Below are 17,629 nucleotides of genomic sequence, written 5' to 3' on the forward strand. Positions count from 1 at the left end.
ACTCAGCAAATTGGATGTAGTCTATCACAGTGCCATCTGTTTTGTCACCAAAGGCCCATATACTACCCACCACTGCGACTTGTATGCTCTCATAGGCTGGCCCTCGCTTCATATTGGTCACCAAACCCACTGGCTCCAGGTAAGTCTTTGCTAGGTTAAGGCCCACCTAATCTCAGCTCACTGGTCACCATAGCAACACCCACCCATAGCAAGCGCTCCAGCAAGTATATTTCCCTGGTCATCCCCAAAGCCAACTCCTCATTTGGCCACCTGTCCTTCCAGTTCTCTGCTGCCAATGACTGGAACGAATTTCAAAAATCACTGAAGCTGGAGACATACAGTTGAAGTCGGAAGTTTATATACACTTAGGTTGGAGTCATTAAAACTCGTTTTTCAACCACTCCACACATTTCTTGGACATCTACTTTGTGTATGACACAAGTAATTTTTCCAACAATTGTTTAAACAGATTTCACTTATAATTCACTGTATCACAATTCTCCAGTGGGTCAGAAATGTACATGCACTAAGTTGACTGTACCTTTAACCTCTCTGGGCTAGGCGGGACGAATTCGTCCCACCTACGCAACAGCCAGTCTAATCCAGTGGCGCGATTTTCAAATACCTTAAAAATCATATTACTTCAATTTCTCAAACATATGACTATTTTACAGCTATTTAAAGACAAGACTCTCGTTAATCTAACCACACTGTCCGATTTCAAAAAGCCTTTACAACGAAAGCAAAACATTAGATTATGTCAGCAGAGTACCAAGCCAGAAATAATCAGACACCCATTTTTCAAGCTAGCATATAATGTCACAAAAACCCATAAGACAGCTAAATGCAGCACTAACCTTTGATGATCTTCATCAGATGACAAACCTAGGACATTATGTTATACAATACATGCATGTTTTGTTCAATCAAGTTCATATTTATATAAAAAAACAGCTTTTTACATTAGCATGTGACGTTCAGAACTAGCATACCCCCCGCAAACTTCCGGCGAATTCACTAACAATTTACTAAATTACTCACGATAAACGTTCACAAAAAGCATAACAATTATTTTAAGAATTATAGATACAGAACTCTATGCACTCGATATGTCCGATTTTAAAATAGCTTTTTGGTGAAAGCACATTTTGCAATATTCTAAGTACATAGCCCAGCCATCACGGGCTAGCTATTTAGACACCCGGCAAGTTTAGCACTCACCAATATCAGATTTACTATTACAAAAGTTTGATTACCTTTTGTTGTCTTCGTCAGAATGCACTCCCAGGACTGCTACTTCAATAACAAATGTTGGTTTGGTCCAAAATAATCCATTGTTATATCCGAATAGCGGCGTTTTGTTCGTGCGTCCCAGACACTATCCAAAATGGTAAATCAGGGTCGTGCGCATGGCGCAATTCGTGACAAAAAAAATCTACATATTCCATTACCGTACTTCGAAGCATGTCAACCGCTGTTTAAAATCCATTTTTTATGCCATTTTTCTCGTAAAAAAGCGATAATATTCCGACCGGGAATGTCCATTTAGCTAAACAGAGGAAAGAAAACAAAGCTTTCGGTCGACGCGGGCACGAGCCTGAGTCTCACAGTACTGTAACCAGCCACTACCCAAACGCGCTACTTTGTTTCAGCCAGAGCCTGCAAAGCCACGATTCAGCGTTTTGCCGCCTTCTGAGAGCCCATGGCAGCCGTAGGAAGTGTCACGTAACAGCAGAGTTCCTTTGTAATGGATAGAGATGGCAAAGAAGGCCAAGAAATGGTCAGACAGGGTACTTCCTGTACAGAATCTTCTCAGGTTTTGACCTGCCATTTGAGTTCTGTTATACTCACAGACACCATTCAAACAGTTTTAGAAACTTTGGAGTGTTTTCTATCCAAAGCCAATAATTATATGCATATTCTAGTTACTGGGCAGGAGTAGTAACCAGATTAAATCGGGTACGTTTTTTATCCAGCCGTGTCAATACTGCCCCCTAGCCCTAACAGGTTAAACAGCTTGGAAAATTCCCTGAAAATGTTGTTAAAGCTTTAGAAGCTTCTGATAGGCTAATTGACATCGTTTGAGTCAATTGGAGGTGTACCTGTGGATGTATTTCAAGGCCTACCTTCAAACTCAATAATTCTGATGGACATTATTGGAAAATCAAAAGCAATCAGCCAAGACCTCAGAAAATAAATTGTAGACCTCAACAAGTCTGGTTCATCCTTGGGAGAAATTTCTAAATGCCTGAAGGTACCACGTTTATCTGTACAAACAATAGTACGCAAGTATAAACACCATGGGACCAAGCAGCCGTCATACCGCTCAGGAAGGAGACTAGTTCTGTCTCCTAGAGATGAACGTACTTTAGTGCGAAAAATGCAACTCAATCCCAGAACAACAGCAAAGGACCTTGTGAAGATGCTGGAGGCAACAGGTACAAAAGTATCTATATCCACAGTAAAACGAGTCCTATATCGACATAACCTGAAATGCCGCTCAGCAAGGAAGAAGCCAATGCTCCAAAACCGCCATAAAAAAAGCCACACTACAGTTTGCAACTGCACATGGGGACAAAAGATTGTGCTTTTTGGAAAAATATCCTCTGGTCTGATGAAACAAAAATAGAACTGTTTGGTCATAATGACCATTGTTATGTTTGGAGGAAAAAGGTGGAGCCTTGCAAGCCGAAGAACACCATCCCAACCGTGAAGCACGGGGGTGGCAGCATCATGTTGTGGGGGTGCTTTGCTGCAGGAAGGACTGGTGCACTTCACAAAATAGATGGCATCATGAGGAAGGAATATTATGTGGATATATTGAAGCAACATCTCAAGACATCAGTGAGGAAGTTAAAGCTTGGTCGCAAATGGGTCTTCCAAATGGACAATGACCCCAAGCATACTTCCAAAGTTGTGGCAAAATGGATTAAGGTGTGGCGGATGACTCAGAATTAGTTGGGTAACATAGATAATTAATTTGTTTTATTGCATAATATGCTTATGTGAGATACTTGTCATTAGAATGTATCCCTTTGGATAATGAATGTTGGCAGTTGCACTTTTCCCTTAGCTGGGGCTCAGTCACTTGGGGCCCAGAGAGGGGAGAGGTCAGGCTTGTCTTTTACATGACCCTGGTGCTATGCAGAATATCAGAAAAGGAAGAGGACAGGATGGAACATTGTCTTCATATGTGAATGTGTCTTTACCTATTCTTAAACCATGTGAAGGGATGGCGTGATTAATGGGGAACAAATTACTTGTCTCCACAATGTCTGTGCGCAAGTCACTCCTCTCAGTGAGCTTGTCCAGGAGTGGGATCAAGAGGGGGTTTACTTGAGATGGGAGTATCTAGAGTTGACAATTGATATATGCCATTGGATGAGTTGGTGTTTTTGTACTATGAAGTACCAGGAACGAGATTAGAACCTCCTCTTGGGGACCAAACTGAACTATAATTTATAGCGAATGTTATCTGGCTAAGGGATACTCTTTTCTCAAAGTCCCTTTGTGAACTGTTTCTAAGATCTGTGGTTCGTCATGTAGGTTGAGAGGGGTGTATCTTGGCTATAAAAGATCTTTGTACTTTTGTGTAGTCACTTTTCAATGGTTTGTTAGAGATAGCGCATCATTGAAAGTTAAAGTGCTTTTGCAAAAGCTCTTAATTATTAAAGATGTAGTTTAAGTATAACTCTGACTTGTGTGTGAAGTTTGTAACTCTCCTCATTTGGTAATGCAGAAATTAGCCACCACAAAGGACAACAAAGTCAAGGTATTGGAGTGGCCATCACAAAGCCCTGACCTCAATCCTATAGAACATTTGTGGGCAGAACTGAAAAAGCGTGTGTGAATAAGGAGGCATACAAACCTGACAGTTACACCAGCTCTGTCAGGAGGATTGGGCCAAAATTCACCCAACTTATTGTGGGAAGCTTGTGGAAGGCTACCCGAAATGTTTGACCCAAGTTAAACAATTTAACCTCTCTGCGCTAGGTGGGACGCTAGCGTCCCATCTGGCCAACATCCGGTGAAATTGCAGAGCGCGAAATTAAAAAATACAATATTCGTAATATTAAACATTGATAACATACAAGTGTCCTACATAATTTAAAAGCTTAACTTCTTGTTAATCCAGCCCCTTTGTCAGATTTCAAAAAGGCTTTACAGTGAAAGCATACCATGCGATTATCTGTGGACAGCTTCCCGCACACAAAAGCAGTACATTCATTTTTCAACCAAGCAGAGTCATCACTAAAGTCAGAAATAGCGATTAAATAAATCACTTACCTTTGAAAATCTTCATCTGGTTGCAATCATAAGAGTCCCAGTTACATCACAAATAGTCCTTTTGTTCGATAAAGTCCTTCTTTATATCCAAAAAAAGACAGTTTAGCTGGCGCGCTTGACTCAGTAATCCACCGGTTAACCTCGTTCAAAATGAATACAAAATGAATCCCAAACGTTACCAATAAATTTCTCCAAACAAGTCAAACAACATTTATAATTAATCCTCAGGTGCCGTATTATGTAAATTAACGATACAATTTAAGACGGAGAATAGTATGTCCATTACCAGAGATAAACAGCAAAGTACGCGCTCTCATCCATTCGCGTCATAACACTACAAGCCAAAATGGGAGCCACCTGGAAAAACTAAAATTACAGCTCATTTTTCTAAAAACAAGCCTGAAACGCTTTCTAAAGACTGTTGAATCTAGAAGAAGCCCTAGGAACTGCAATCTGGGAGGATTTCCATTTATTTTCCCATTATAATGGGTGGTGAGGTCAAAAAAAATAAATCTGGATGGGTTCTCCTCTGGTTTTTGTCTGCCATATCAGTTCTGTTATACTCACAGACATTATTTTAACAGTTTTGGAAACTTCAGAGTGTTTTCTATCCAAATCCAAATTATATGCACATCCTAGCTTCTGGGCCTGAGTAAAAGGCATTTTACTTTGGGCACGCCAGCTCTCCGAACTTCCGAATACCTCCCTCTAGCCCGAAGAGGTTAAAGACAATGCAACCAAATACTAATTGAGTGTATGTAAACTTCTGACCCACTGGGAATGCGATGAAAGAAACAAAAGCTGAAATAAATCCTTCTCTCTAACATTATTCTGACAATTTCACATTTTTAAATTAAGTGGTGATCCTAACTGACCTAAAACAGGGAATTTTGACTAGGATTAAATGTCAGGAATTGTGAAAAACTGAGTTTAAATATATTTGGCTAAGGCGTATGTAAACTTCCGACTTCAACAGTATCTCCCTCACTAACTTTAAGCATCTGCTGTCAGAGCAGCTTACCGACCACTGCACCTGTACACAGCCCATCTGTAAATAGCCCACCCAAATAACTCATCCCTATATTGTTATTTATTTTTGCTCTTTTGCACCCCAGTATCTCTACTTGCACATCTATCACTCCAGTGTTAATGCTAAATTGTAATTATTTTGCCATTATGGCCTATTTATTGCCTTACCTCCCTAATCTTACTACATTTGCACACACTGCATATAGGTTTTTCTATTGTGTTAATGACTGTACGTTTGTTTATCCCATGTGTAACTCTGTTGTTGAGTTTGTCGCACTGCTTTGCTTTATCTTGGCCAGCTCGCAGTTATAAATGAGAACTTGTTCTCAACTGGCCTACCTGGTTAAATAAAGGTGAAATAAAATAAAACAGTTCTACAGCAACTTTTCATGCACAGTGGGAAGTTGGAGTGAATAACACAAACTTAGTTAGATAGAACCCGCTCTTACCATGAGAAACAGATTCCCCAATCTCCTCCTCCTCTTCTTCATCTTTAATGTTAACATTCAGCTCCAGTGTTTGACTGCAGTCTTCCAGCTTCACTGATGCCATCTCTGGATCCTGCAGTGCAAACTGGGCTCCACTGTCACAATCAGGACACAGTGACTGTAAGTTTGGACTCAGTGTGGAAGGAGAGGCAGGCTGGGTTTGTCCTCACTGTTGATGTTACCGGCCTCAGACTTAATCTGAGTCAGTCAGTAGTAATAAAGAGAAACGGACACAAAAGTTAGTGCCAGAACTGTCAAGACTTTCTTTATTCTCAAAAAATATGGTTTATATTTAGGTGCAGGAGCTCCACAATATTGTTGAGCTAATATTCTATAAGAGGAACATGAGCTCAAACAGTAGACATTTGAGGTGCAGGTAATCAGCTCCAGTGAGCTCCTGTCCAAGTCAAGCACTGATCTCATTTCAATAGATCTGGTAGCTAAGCACAGACAACAAAACATTAATTAATTCACATTAGCCAAAGTATACACTTTAAATTAGGCTACACAACTTAAATGCACTTAATCTATAGTAGATTTCCTGAATTCACATAAATGCATAAATGTCTCAAAAAACATGTAGTACAAGGTTGCAGTATGTTTTAGGCAGCACTATGTACTATTTTCCTGAATAACCTTGTCTTCACTGTATTATTCCAATCAAAAACCAATAGTATTTCCGTTCACACCATATTAACATGTATAGATAGACAGAAACAACTGAATGTGTCTGAATATTAGTACACATGTAGAAAACTGATAATCATTACATTTAGCTCCAAAACAGTAGTGCAACCGTAAAAGGGTCTAACGTTATCTCTGCTGCACCCTCACTGCCTGCACTGAAGTACGTTGATGCAGACCGAGGGGGAACCGCCATTTTACCATCTCGTGAATTTTACACAAAACCAAAAACGACATGTAAAACGAACCCAGAAATCGAAAATAAATTGATCCTTAATGAAATTACCTTGACGAAATGATATACATCCACTCAGACTAACACAAAGTCTCTATGTGACTTGTAAAAAAAGGTATCAGCTTCACTCATACGGTTTGACACAAAAATAGCACATACAACCTTTATCAAAACGTCATAATACCTTGACGTATGTTACCTAGCATGTTATGACATGTTCTTTCGATATTAGAACGTGCTATTACATACCAGTAGTAATACACTTGAAACCAACACAGAAATTGTCGTCTCGACTGCACAATTCTGGCGTATCCTTTATTCTGAAGAATAATGCGCTCCTGCGCGGAACTGCCTTCTCCTCACTACCAGTTTCTAAACCCAGAGACGTAACAACGCGAGACTTCAGAGAACGCCTGTGAAGCCGACCAAGACGGGGTTTGAGAAGTCAATGAGAGAAGTGAACAATTCTGATACTTTTGCAGCGGCTAATGTGGATCCTAATAAATACCAAAAAGATTCCGTCGGCACACACTTGAAACATGGACATTCTTTTACAAATTTCATAACTGCAGTGGTTTATTCACAATAGCTCTCACTGCGTATCTTACACACACACACACACATACACATATATTTATTTTTATTTTTTAATTAGTCCTACTGAGACAGCGGTTACTGCATAACTTCCAGGGTTTCAAACAGTCTCTTGACACAGATTGGAAGGTTAAGCAAAATTGGTGGTAAGGACACAAAGGACTGTGCCAACAAGGTCATGGACAGGTATGTCATATCTTTAGAATGGATCCAATAAGAAAGTAATTTTAAAGGTATCGTTAGTGATGCAAACTGCCTGCAACAAAGACAGTAAATCCAAGAGCCTTATCTCCTCAGCAGTTTGAAAGTGTTCAATTCACAAAGAACATCCTATGTGTGCTTGACTTTTAGGCTCTTTACCAACGGCCTGATGTCCTTGTTCAACTTCAACGGCCATCACGCAAAGCAGGGACTAAGGAAACACAACTGTGTACTCTGTTGTCAACGGTACCTACAAACATGTCATTATTCTGTAGTATATTTTGTATTAATAACTGGGTGGTTTGAGCCCTGAAAGCTGATTGGCTAACAGCCATGGTATATTTAAGCAATAATACATGAGCCCATGTGTTATGACATTTTTATCATGGCTGTAAGTGTCATAGCCGTAAAAGCAAAGTCCTCTGGTTTTTGTGGTACTGTAACCACACAATACATGGTTAGTCTGTATCCAGGCACGCTGAGTTGCGTTGTGCATAAGAAAGGCCTTTACTACACCCTCCCATTGCTTAAAGGGTCACTAAGGTCACACAATCAAAATGACCTGCTCTGTCTGTTTTAATAGGCTAGATTCTTATTTTGTCTTCTAAACCAATTATTCATTTGAATGGTGGTAATGTGTGTGGTCCCTTTTTGAGAAGAATGGTTTTAGGAGCTTGGCAATTTTGAATGAGGTGACCTTAATGGCAAGCTCTAAAAATGTATGACGGTCCGCTCAAGTTGACATTTTCTCGAATTCTTTAAAAAAAAAAATGTATTTTGCTATGCTGTAGCCCTAAATGCTTAAACATGTATAATGGTCCAGCGTGAGATTCTCAAATTCAGTTTTTATTTATTTATGCTATGTTTTTATTTATGCTATGTTTTTATTTATTTATGCTATGCTTTAGCCCTAATAAATGCTTTGCCATGTTTTTTTCTTCATTCGACTCTCTAGAATGTCATTATGCTGGTTTTGTTCAGCTTTCTGGCATGTTATCAATTAGTCCTTATTATTACTTCATTTCATCACACAGCCTACTGGTCCTTCATTTAAATGCAGTCAAGCATTCTCTTGAATAATTAGCCTACAGTATACAATGGCCTAAATAATAATAATAAAGGCTTTATCATTTTTTTTTCATTAGTACAGATCAACTCTCTGGAACAGCTATAATTTTATTTTGTGTTGTTTACACTGTACCAAGCAATCAGAAAAAAAATATACAGTAGCCTACAGCACTTGTTTGGCACATGCAGTGCTGTCTCCTTCCTCTTTCTATGAGTTCAAGTCAAATGTCTTCCATACGTCTGACATTGCCTTTATCTCCTGAGCAACCAGTCAGCGAAACATTCCCCCATTTTCAAATTGATAATTATTTTTTTTTTACTTGCGATCTCCGCATACTGACAAATATATTAGGCTACAGTGTTCAGTTTACCAATGAATGTGATTATAATAGTCTATTAGGGAGGAGTGAAAGAGACAACTTGCGCCATTCAAACAGGCCCTCGTCTTTTCTACACTGCGTGCAAGTTTGAGCCCGGCCCTAATCAATTGTCAGCCCCTGAGAAGGACAACTTATCTTGTAAATTGCATTTTGTCTTTGATAGACACGGAGAAGCAAACACATTAATCGATTTCTAAAATATTCTGAATAAATGTAAAATTACCATTATTACTGCACAACAGAAAATAGTGATAAACCGGTGGTTTGAGCTCTGAATGCTGATTTAGGTGCCGTGGGGAACCTGTAAGATGCTCCATATCTATTAGTCTTTTCTATAACTTACTGTGTTTATTTTGGTGTTACAGCTACAGTGAAGAAATGGAACAGCAAGGCCACTGACCATGATGTTCGGAGAGCTGTGGCAGACCACCTCAAGCATGCTCCTGGTAGAGCCTGAGGTGATGGTTTCCACGTCACCATCACATAGGGTCGTTGCTAACGCAGCGAAATATATCTATAATTTTGATGGATATAATTAATTATATTCATTTGAACTTAACTGTATTTTGTCTTATCACTGTACTAGATAGTATTCTTTGACTGAATGTTATGTGCAAATAGTGGAGTAATGTAATGAGTAGTGTGATTGACAATTTTTGGGTTACTGCGTCCATGTGTATAGGCTACAAGTACATTTAAATTATGTTCTTTGCAAGTCGTTAAAAGAACGACCTGAAAAACACTTATTTTCAACTTTCAACCAAAACGGGCCTAGATGGACGTCTTTTTATAGGCGTCTTTTCAACGACATGAAAAATATGTCTATTCAACTGTCACTTTCAACCAAAACCGAAAACCGAACGGGCATAGTCGTCTTTTTCAAGACAGTTTGCTGGGTGGGCAGCTTGCTCCGATTCAGAATAAATGTGTGTCTGTTTCTTTCTAGCTGGAAAAATAAGTGAGCTAGTTTGTCACTGGTATAGGCTAAATATCCTAAACCTAGACAGTGATAGCAGCAAGCTAAAACCAGGGAGAGGAGATAATTTCAGGTTGTTTCATCTGCTGCTGGCTTGATAACGTTTTTCCACATGCAATTGATTACATGAGATTTCTATTCTATAAAGATTGTAATTGTGTTCATATTTGATGAATATTGAAGAAAAATCCTCACAACCGTTTTCCACACCAAAATGTGAACTACAATTTGGTGCGCACCATTTTACTGTGTACAGTAGGCAGTAAACTCCCCAGGTGTCATCAAAATAACGATCTTGTGTTAGTGGTTTATATATGCGGGGAGCATAAATTGTACAATTGTAAACGAATAAATAATGGTTCAAGTTAGAATCCATGTATATTAGTTAAAACTTGTTATGGATAGGGGGCAGTATTTTCACGGCCGGATAAAAAACGTACCCGATTTAATCTGGTTATTACTCCTGCCCAGAAACTAGAATATGCATATAATTATTAGCTTTGGATAGAAAACACTCCAAAGTTTCTAAAACTGTTTGAATGGTGTCTGTGAGTATAACAGAACTCAAATGGCAGGCCAAAACCTGAGAAGATTCTGTACAGGAAGTACCCTGTCTGACCATTTCTTGGCCTTCTTTGCCATCTCTATCCAAAACAGGGGATCTCTGCTGTAACGTGACATTTTCTACGGCTCCCATAGGCTCTCAGAAGGCGGCAGAACGTTGAATGATGACTCTGCTGTCTCTGGCTGAAAAACAGTAGCGCATTTGGTAAGTGGTCGATCTGAGAACAATGAGACGGGGGCGCGCGTGCACGAGACGACTCCATGTGTACATTTTCAGTCTTTGAACGAAAACAACGACTCCCGGTCGGAATATTATCGCTTTTTTACGAGAAAAATAGCATAAAAATTGATTTTAAACAGCGTTTGACATGCTTCGAAGTACGGTAATGGAATATTTAGATTTTTTTTTGTCACGATACGCGCGTCACCCTTCGGATAGTGTCTTGAACGCACGAACAAAACGCGCTATTTGGATATAACTATGGATTATTTGGAACCAAAACAACATTGGGTGATGAAGTAGAAGTCCTGGGAGTGCATTCTGATGAAGAACAGCAAAGGTAATCCAATTTTTCTTATAGTAAATCTGAGTTTGGTGAGTACCAAATTTGGTGGGTGTCAAAATAGCTAGCCATGATGGCCGGGCTATCTACTCAGAATATTGCAAAATGTGCTTTCACCGAAAGGCTATTTTAAAAACGGACACCGCGATTGCATAAAGGAGTTCTGCATCTATAATTCTTAAAATAATTGTTATGTTTTTTGTGAACGTTTATCGTGAGTAATTTAGTAAATTCACCGGAAGTGTTCGGTGGGAATGCTAGTTCTGAACGTCACATGCGAATGTAAAAAGCTGTTTTTTGATATAAATATGAACTCGATTGAACAAAACATGCATGTATTGTATAACATAATGTCCTAGGAGTGTCATCTGATGAAGATCATCAAAGGTTAGTGCTGCATTTAGCTGTGGTTTTGTTTTTTGTGACATTATATGCTAGCTTGAAAAATGGGTGTCTGATTATTTCTGGCTGGGTACTCTGCTGACATAATCTAATGTTTTGCTTTTCGCTGTAAAGCCTTTTTGAAATCGGACAGTGTGGTTAGATAAAGGAGAGTCTTGTCTTTAAAATGGTGTAAAATAGTCATATGTTAGAAAAATTGAAGTTTTCGGATTTACGAGGAGTTTGTATTTCGCGCCACGCCCATCATTGGATATTGGAGCAGGTGTTCCGCTAGCGGAACGTCTAGATGTAAGAGGTTTTAATATACTGCACCAACTACATAAATATATGATCGGTCCATTGTCTTCTATTTGGACTTTAAAACGCAGACAGCGGGCGCTGCCATTTTACCAGCTCGTGATACTTTTTTTTAAATACACAAAACCAATAACATTAAACGAACTCAGAAATCTCAAATAAATGTAATATTTTTAAATTACCTTGACGAAATTGTGTACATTAAGTCAGACGAACCCAAAATCTCAAGCTATTTGACTTGTAAAATCGTTCTCGTCACGACACAAATTTAACATAAGAAACCTGGCAATCCCTTGACGGATTTGTAATCTATCATGTTATGACATGTTCTGTCGATTTTAGATAGTTTAAAGTGCTATTACCTACCTATAGTAATGAATAGAAGCGGAGACAAAAAGCATCGTCTTCACAGCACAGATTCTGAACAATGGTGCTCGGCCATAAAGATAGATAGAGGACTCATCTTTGTATCTGTGTCATTATTGCGTCTGTGACAGAATGCGCAGCGGCATTGAGGGGATTCGATTAATCTCGCCTGGGCTCCCGGATAGGCGTGTTTTGGGCGGGGTGAAAGTTGATGGCATTCGTTTTGTTTTTGGCCAGGTACCACATTCAAAGCACACAGCAATGTCTGCTCCAAACAAAAGTGATGTAATTAGGCATTTGGAGTAATGAGTAAGAATCTGTGTTTTCAAATGAAAAAGTTATTGCTTTTGATAAAAAGCTTTATCTGCTTTCCCAATGAAACCTGGTTTAAAAAAAATTGAACAAATATTTTATGGAAAAGAGATGTTTCTGGATGATGCACCATGCTGCCTTGTTGACAAAATGACCGAAAGGCGCAGATTACTGTTGCTATTTGAGAAGGGCGCTAAATCCCTTGCCACATTTGCCTGTTCACCGTTTACATCACGGGCCGTAGACCTGTGCCCTGTGGATCAGCATATTTCCTACTGATGAGCCAGCTGGAGATGACTCCAACGGGGTCAGGAGGGATCAGCCAATGTAGTTGGAAGTACCACCCAGTTGACTACATTAAAATGGTGGAAGCCAGCAATGCATTGAGTTATAATAAGAACGAGAGACAGCCTCCAAGATGGCCGACCGTTGTTTTGAACGTAATCTACTCACGGTCAGATACGCCTATTCAAGGAGGCTGACATCTTGCTGCGGTTTCAGGAGCCCATTAGTAAATGCCAGTGTCGGTCTGTGCCGTTTAAGACAAGGGAGGACAGTTCTTTTTTTTAATGAGTATGGCCTTATTTCTATAACAGCATATTGGTTGACTCATTCATATGCCATTCACCCAGCTCAATGTAACATCGATAGGTTTAGGCTACTACATGATACTCTAATTATCCCTATACCCATCAAGAGGTTGCTACAACCTAGCCTATGAATGAAGGTTTACAACATAGGTGCACAGGTCAAGAGAAATTTGAGTAATCAAGGTGACATTGACACATTCAATACCGCCTTGCACACTCTTGCCTGTATCTGTCTGATCTGGGGTGTAATCATTAGACCAACAGTTGCAAACAAGAGTTTCTATTGGACACATTCCGGTATGTTTATCTTCATTTAGTTTGCTTCCATTTAAGGAAAGTTTTTCAACAGAATCGGCAGAATGAATACACCCCTGATCACACACAAACACAGTTCACTTTCAAAGCAGCCACATACAAACAGCAGATCCTGGACTATCCATTCACTTCAGTCAGTCTGTCTCATCTTCCAATGTCAGGAATCCATCACATTGAATGAGCAGGTCCTGGACGAGAGCACGTGAGTGATTTCTATTGTTTTTCCTTCTGCGTGTGGCACAAGCTCCCATGTAATAGCATGAATATACAACATTAACTTTAGCTGTGATTTGTGGGGGGGGGGGGGGGGGGGGGGGGGGGGGGGATCGGTCTTTAAGACAATTCATGGACAAATTCCATTGATATGTTTGGCACAAAGGTGATAACGAAACTGTCTTTTTTGGAATTTTGAAAATTGCCTTCTCTATGGGGGCGTCTATTGGAATTATCTTTCTGGAAAGGTGACATCCAATGACGGTGCCATGTTGAACGTCACTGAGCTCTTCAGTAAGGCCATTCTACTGCCAATGTTGGTCTATGGAGATCGTGGTTGTGTGCCTCAATTTTAAATACCTGTCAGAAACGGGTGTGGCTAAAATAGCCAAATCCACAAATTTGAAGGGGTGTCCACATACTTTTGGTAATGTAGTGTATAAACAGTAGCCTATAGGCCAATTTCAATGTTGAAATACATTTAATTGTCAGTCAAGTGAGTTCTGTTTTGCTACTTGTTGGCTACTGTCTGTAATGTGTCTCAATAGACACTGAGTGTACAAAACATTAGAAACACCTTAATTCTCGTAGACCCCCTTTGCCCTCAGAACAGCTCCTAAGCAACTTTGTAGTATTTATTTTTTCGGGGAGGGGTTATTTCTTGCATTATTTGTTCAGAACGTTTCTTGCATTATTACATACAGCTGAAAATAACTTTTGGTTATTGGATCAGCGGTCACTCATCAACAAAAAGAAACGTCCCTTTTTCAGGACCCTGTCTTTCAAAGATAATTCGTAAAAATCCAAATAACTTCACAGATCTTCATTGTAAAGGGTTTAAACACTGTTTCCCATGCTTGTTCAATGAACCATAAACAATTAATGAACATGCACCTGTGAAACGGTCGTTAAGACACCAACAGCGTACAGACGGTAGGCAATTAAGGTCACAGTTATGAAAACTTAGGACACTAAAGAGGCCTTTCTACAGACTCTGAAAAACACCAAAAGAAAGATGTCCAGGGTCCCTGCTCATCTGCGTGAACGTGCCTTAGCCATGCTGCAAGGAGGCATGAGGACTGCAGATGTGGACAGGGCAATAAATTGCAATGTCAGTACTGTGAGACGCCTAAGACAGCGCTACATGGAGACAGGACGGACAGCTGATCATCCTCGCAGTGGCAGAGCACGTGTAACAGCAATTGCACAGGATCGGTACATCCGAACATCACACCTGCGGGACAGGTACAGGATGGCAACAACAACTGCCCGAGTTACACCAGGAACGCACAATCCCTCCATCAGTGCTCAGACTGTCCGCAATAGGCTGAGAGAGGCTGAACTGAGGGCTTGTAGGGCTGTTGTAAGGCAGGTCCTCACCAGACATCACCGGCAACAACGTCGCCAATGGGCGCTGGACCAGACAGGACTGTCAAAAAGTGCTCTTCACTGACGAGTCGCAGTTTTGTCTCACCAAGGGTGATGGTTGGATTCGCGTTTATCATCGAAGGAATGAGCGTTACACCGAGGCCTGTAATCTGGAGCGGGATCGATTTGGAGGTGGAGGGTCTATCATGGTCTGGGGCGGTGTGTCACAGCATCATCGGACTGAGCTTGTTGTCATTGCAGGCAATCTCAACGCTGTGCGTTACAGGGAAGACATCCTCCTCCCTCATGTGGTACCCTTCCTGTAGGCTCATCCTGACATGACCCTCCAGCATGACAATGCCACCAGCTATACTGCTCGTTCTGTGCGTGATTTCCTGCAAGACAGGAATGTCAGTGTTCTGCCATGGCCAGCGAAGAGCACTGATCTCAATCCCATTGAGCACGTCTGGGACCTGTTGGATCGGAGGGTGAGGGCTAGGGCCGTTCCCCCCAGAAATGTCCGGGAACTTGCAGGTGCCTTGGTGGAAGAGTGGGGTAACATCTCACAGCAAGAACTGGCAAATCTGGTGCAGTCCATGAGGAGGTGATGCACTGTAGTACTGAATGCAGCTGGTGGCCACACCAGATACTGACTGTTACTTTTGGACCCCCCTTTGTTCAGGGACACATTATTCCATTTCTGTTAGTCACATGTCTGTGGAACTTCTTCAGTTTATGTCTCAGGTGTTGAATCTTGTTATGTTCATACAAATATTTACACATGTTAAGTTTGCTGAAAATGAACGCAGTTGAAAGTGAGAGGACGTTTCTTTTTTTGTTGTTGCTGAGTTTAGGTGCCGGTACAGTTTATATTTAGGTGCAGGAGCTCCACAATACTGTTGAGCTAATATTCTATAAGAGGAACATGAGCTCAAGCAGTAGACATTTGAGGTGAGCTCCTGTCCAAGTCAAGCACTGATCTCATTTCAATAGATCAGGTAGGTAAGTATTGACAACAATACATGAATTCATTCATATTAGACACAAAGTACACACTTTAAATTAGGCTACACAACGTAAGTAGTGCACTTAATCTATAGTAAGCGCAACCATTTAATCGTCTCTCTGGTGCACCTTTTTGATGATGTAATTTATGTAAAGATTTCCCAGTGGATACCTGTAACATTAGACTCAGTAATTCCTGTATAGGTGTCCTTTTTCTGATGCGATCAGACATTCCTTCTGATTTAATATCACTCAGATCTAATGTCGCCTGGCCATATAGCCACAGAACAATAAGCTACAAATCAAAGTATTTTATATAGTTACTAATGTCATACATTGCATTCATCCTAGCTACTGTATTATCAACTGGCTTGCTATATTAGGAAGCTCTGAGGGGGAAACAAATATATTTATATTATCTATAAAAATAATTTAAAAATCCATTAGGTAGCTAGGTAGCTTAAACACAATAGGATCGTGGTCAGGTTGTCTGGTCTTTGTTTCACTGTAGCTTAAGCCTGTTGGATGAGCTAGCAAGCTAGCTAGGTTGGAACTGCTGGGGAAGAGCTAATTGAATTGAGGTGGCCTTCCAACTTCCCATTGTTAGAGCTTAATATACTGTCTCCCCAGGACTATATTGAGGATCAAGCTGTTGAAATGCGGTTGATTATGTAAATAGTCTTGTAGAACTGTGGTACTGATGGTCCATATGACGGTGAGTCATTGATATGAATTCTCAGAGTGAAAGAGCTGTGAACTCACCTGTGATGGCCCACGTCTACCAGAACTTTTCCTTTGGTGTTAGTAAGCACCACAGCATTTTAGGAAGCCATTGTTCATCAGTAGACAGGTTTCCATTGACCCAGGTTTATAAAAAAATAAAAAAATAAACAATCAGGAAAACATTGAAGAACCACAGTGCAATGACGTGGAGGTGTAAGAATGGCGGTGCTAAGATCAGAGATTCATCTCCTGAGTACATACTGTACCTAGTCCCCTGAATACAAACCAAGTAATCTTACATACAAGACTTCAAGTTGTAAAATAGTGAACTACTCCTTTAATGGAGTGGTAGGCTCTATGAAAGGGATGTTTCACCCCAAAAAACGTTGTAGTATTTTGTTCATTAGTACACTGTAATCACATTTTCAAGAACTTTCAGTACAAAGCAAAAAGTGTGAAGATTATGCAAATGATATGCAAATGACCAAAATGATAATTGCATACATTTTGCACCATCACACTTTTTGCTATGTACTACAATGTTTCCCAATCGTGGTCCAGGGGACCCATATGGGTGTGTTTTTTTTGTTTTTGCCCTAACACTCACACACTGGATTCAACTAAGCAACGCAAGCCTTTGAATTGATTAAGGTATGTGAGTGCTAGGGCAAAAACATACATGTACACCCCTTTGGGACAAGAGTAGGGGAACACTGCTGTACTGAAAGTCCTCCATTTTGAGAACTTCACTGCTGACGTGCACATTATTGGTATTGTATACAGGATGAGGAAACCAAGATGGACATTTATAATTTCATTGAACTATCCCTTTAATTAGAGTTCCTTTGGAGTTAATTTAGTTAGAGGTGCATTTGCTCTAAGCATGTGCTATAAATAAACATACATTTATTTTATAAAGAAAACTGCTTTTGTCATGTAGTGTCTAATTTCTGCATTACCAAATGAGGA

At 40.1% G+C, this 17,629-nt stretch overlaps 1 protein-coding gene across 1 annotated transcript in view; it reads right to left on the reverse strand.

The window, feature by feature from the left end:
* Positions 1 to 7,125, reverse strand: part of LOC123728045 (uncharacterized) — a 31,341-nt gene extending 24,216 nt beyond the window's left edge. The window contains exons 1-2 of the mRNA XM_045698529.2: positions 6,973 to 7,125; positions 5,766 to 6,002 (exon numbers count right to left, since the gene is read on the reverse strand). Coding sequence (XP_045554485.1) covers positions 5,766 to 5,868 — 103 coding nt within the window. The 5' untranslated portion in view covers positions 5,869 to 6,002; positions 6,973 to 7,125. The remainder of the gene's footprint in view (positions 1 to 5,765; positions 6,003 to 6,972) is intronic.
* Positions 7,126 to 17,629: the final 10,504 nt, after the last annotated feature.

This window comes from Salmo salar, chromosome 17, assembly GCF_965601325.2.
Source record: "Salmo salar chromosome 17, fSalSal1, whole genome shotgun sequence".
Taxonomy (NCBI): domain Eukaryota; kingdom Metazoa; phylum Chordata; class Actinopteri; order Salmoniformes; family Salmonidae; genus Salmo; species Salmo salar.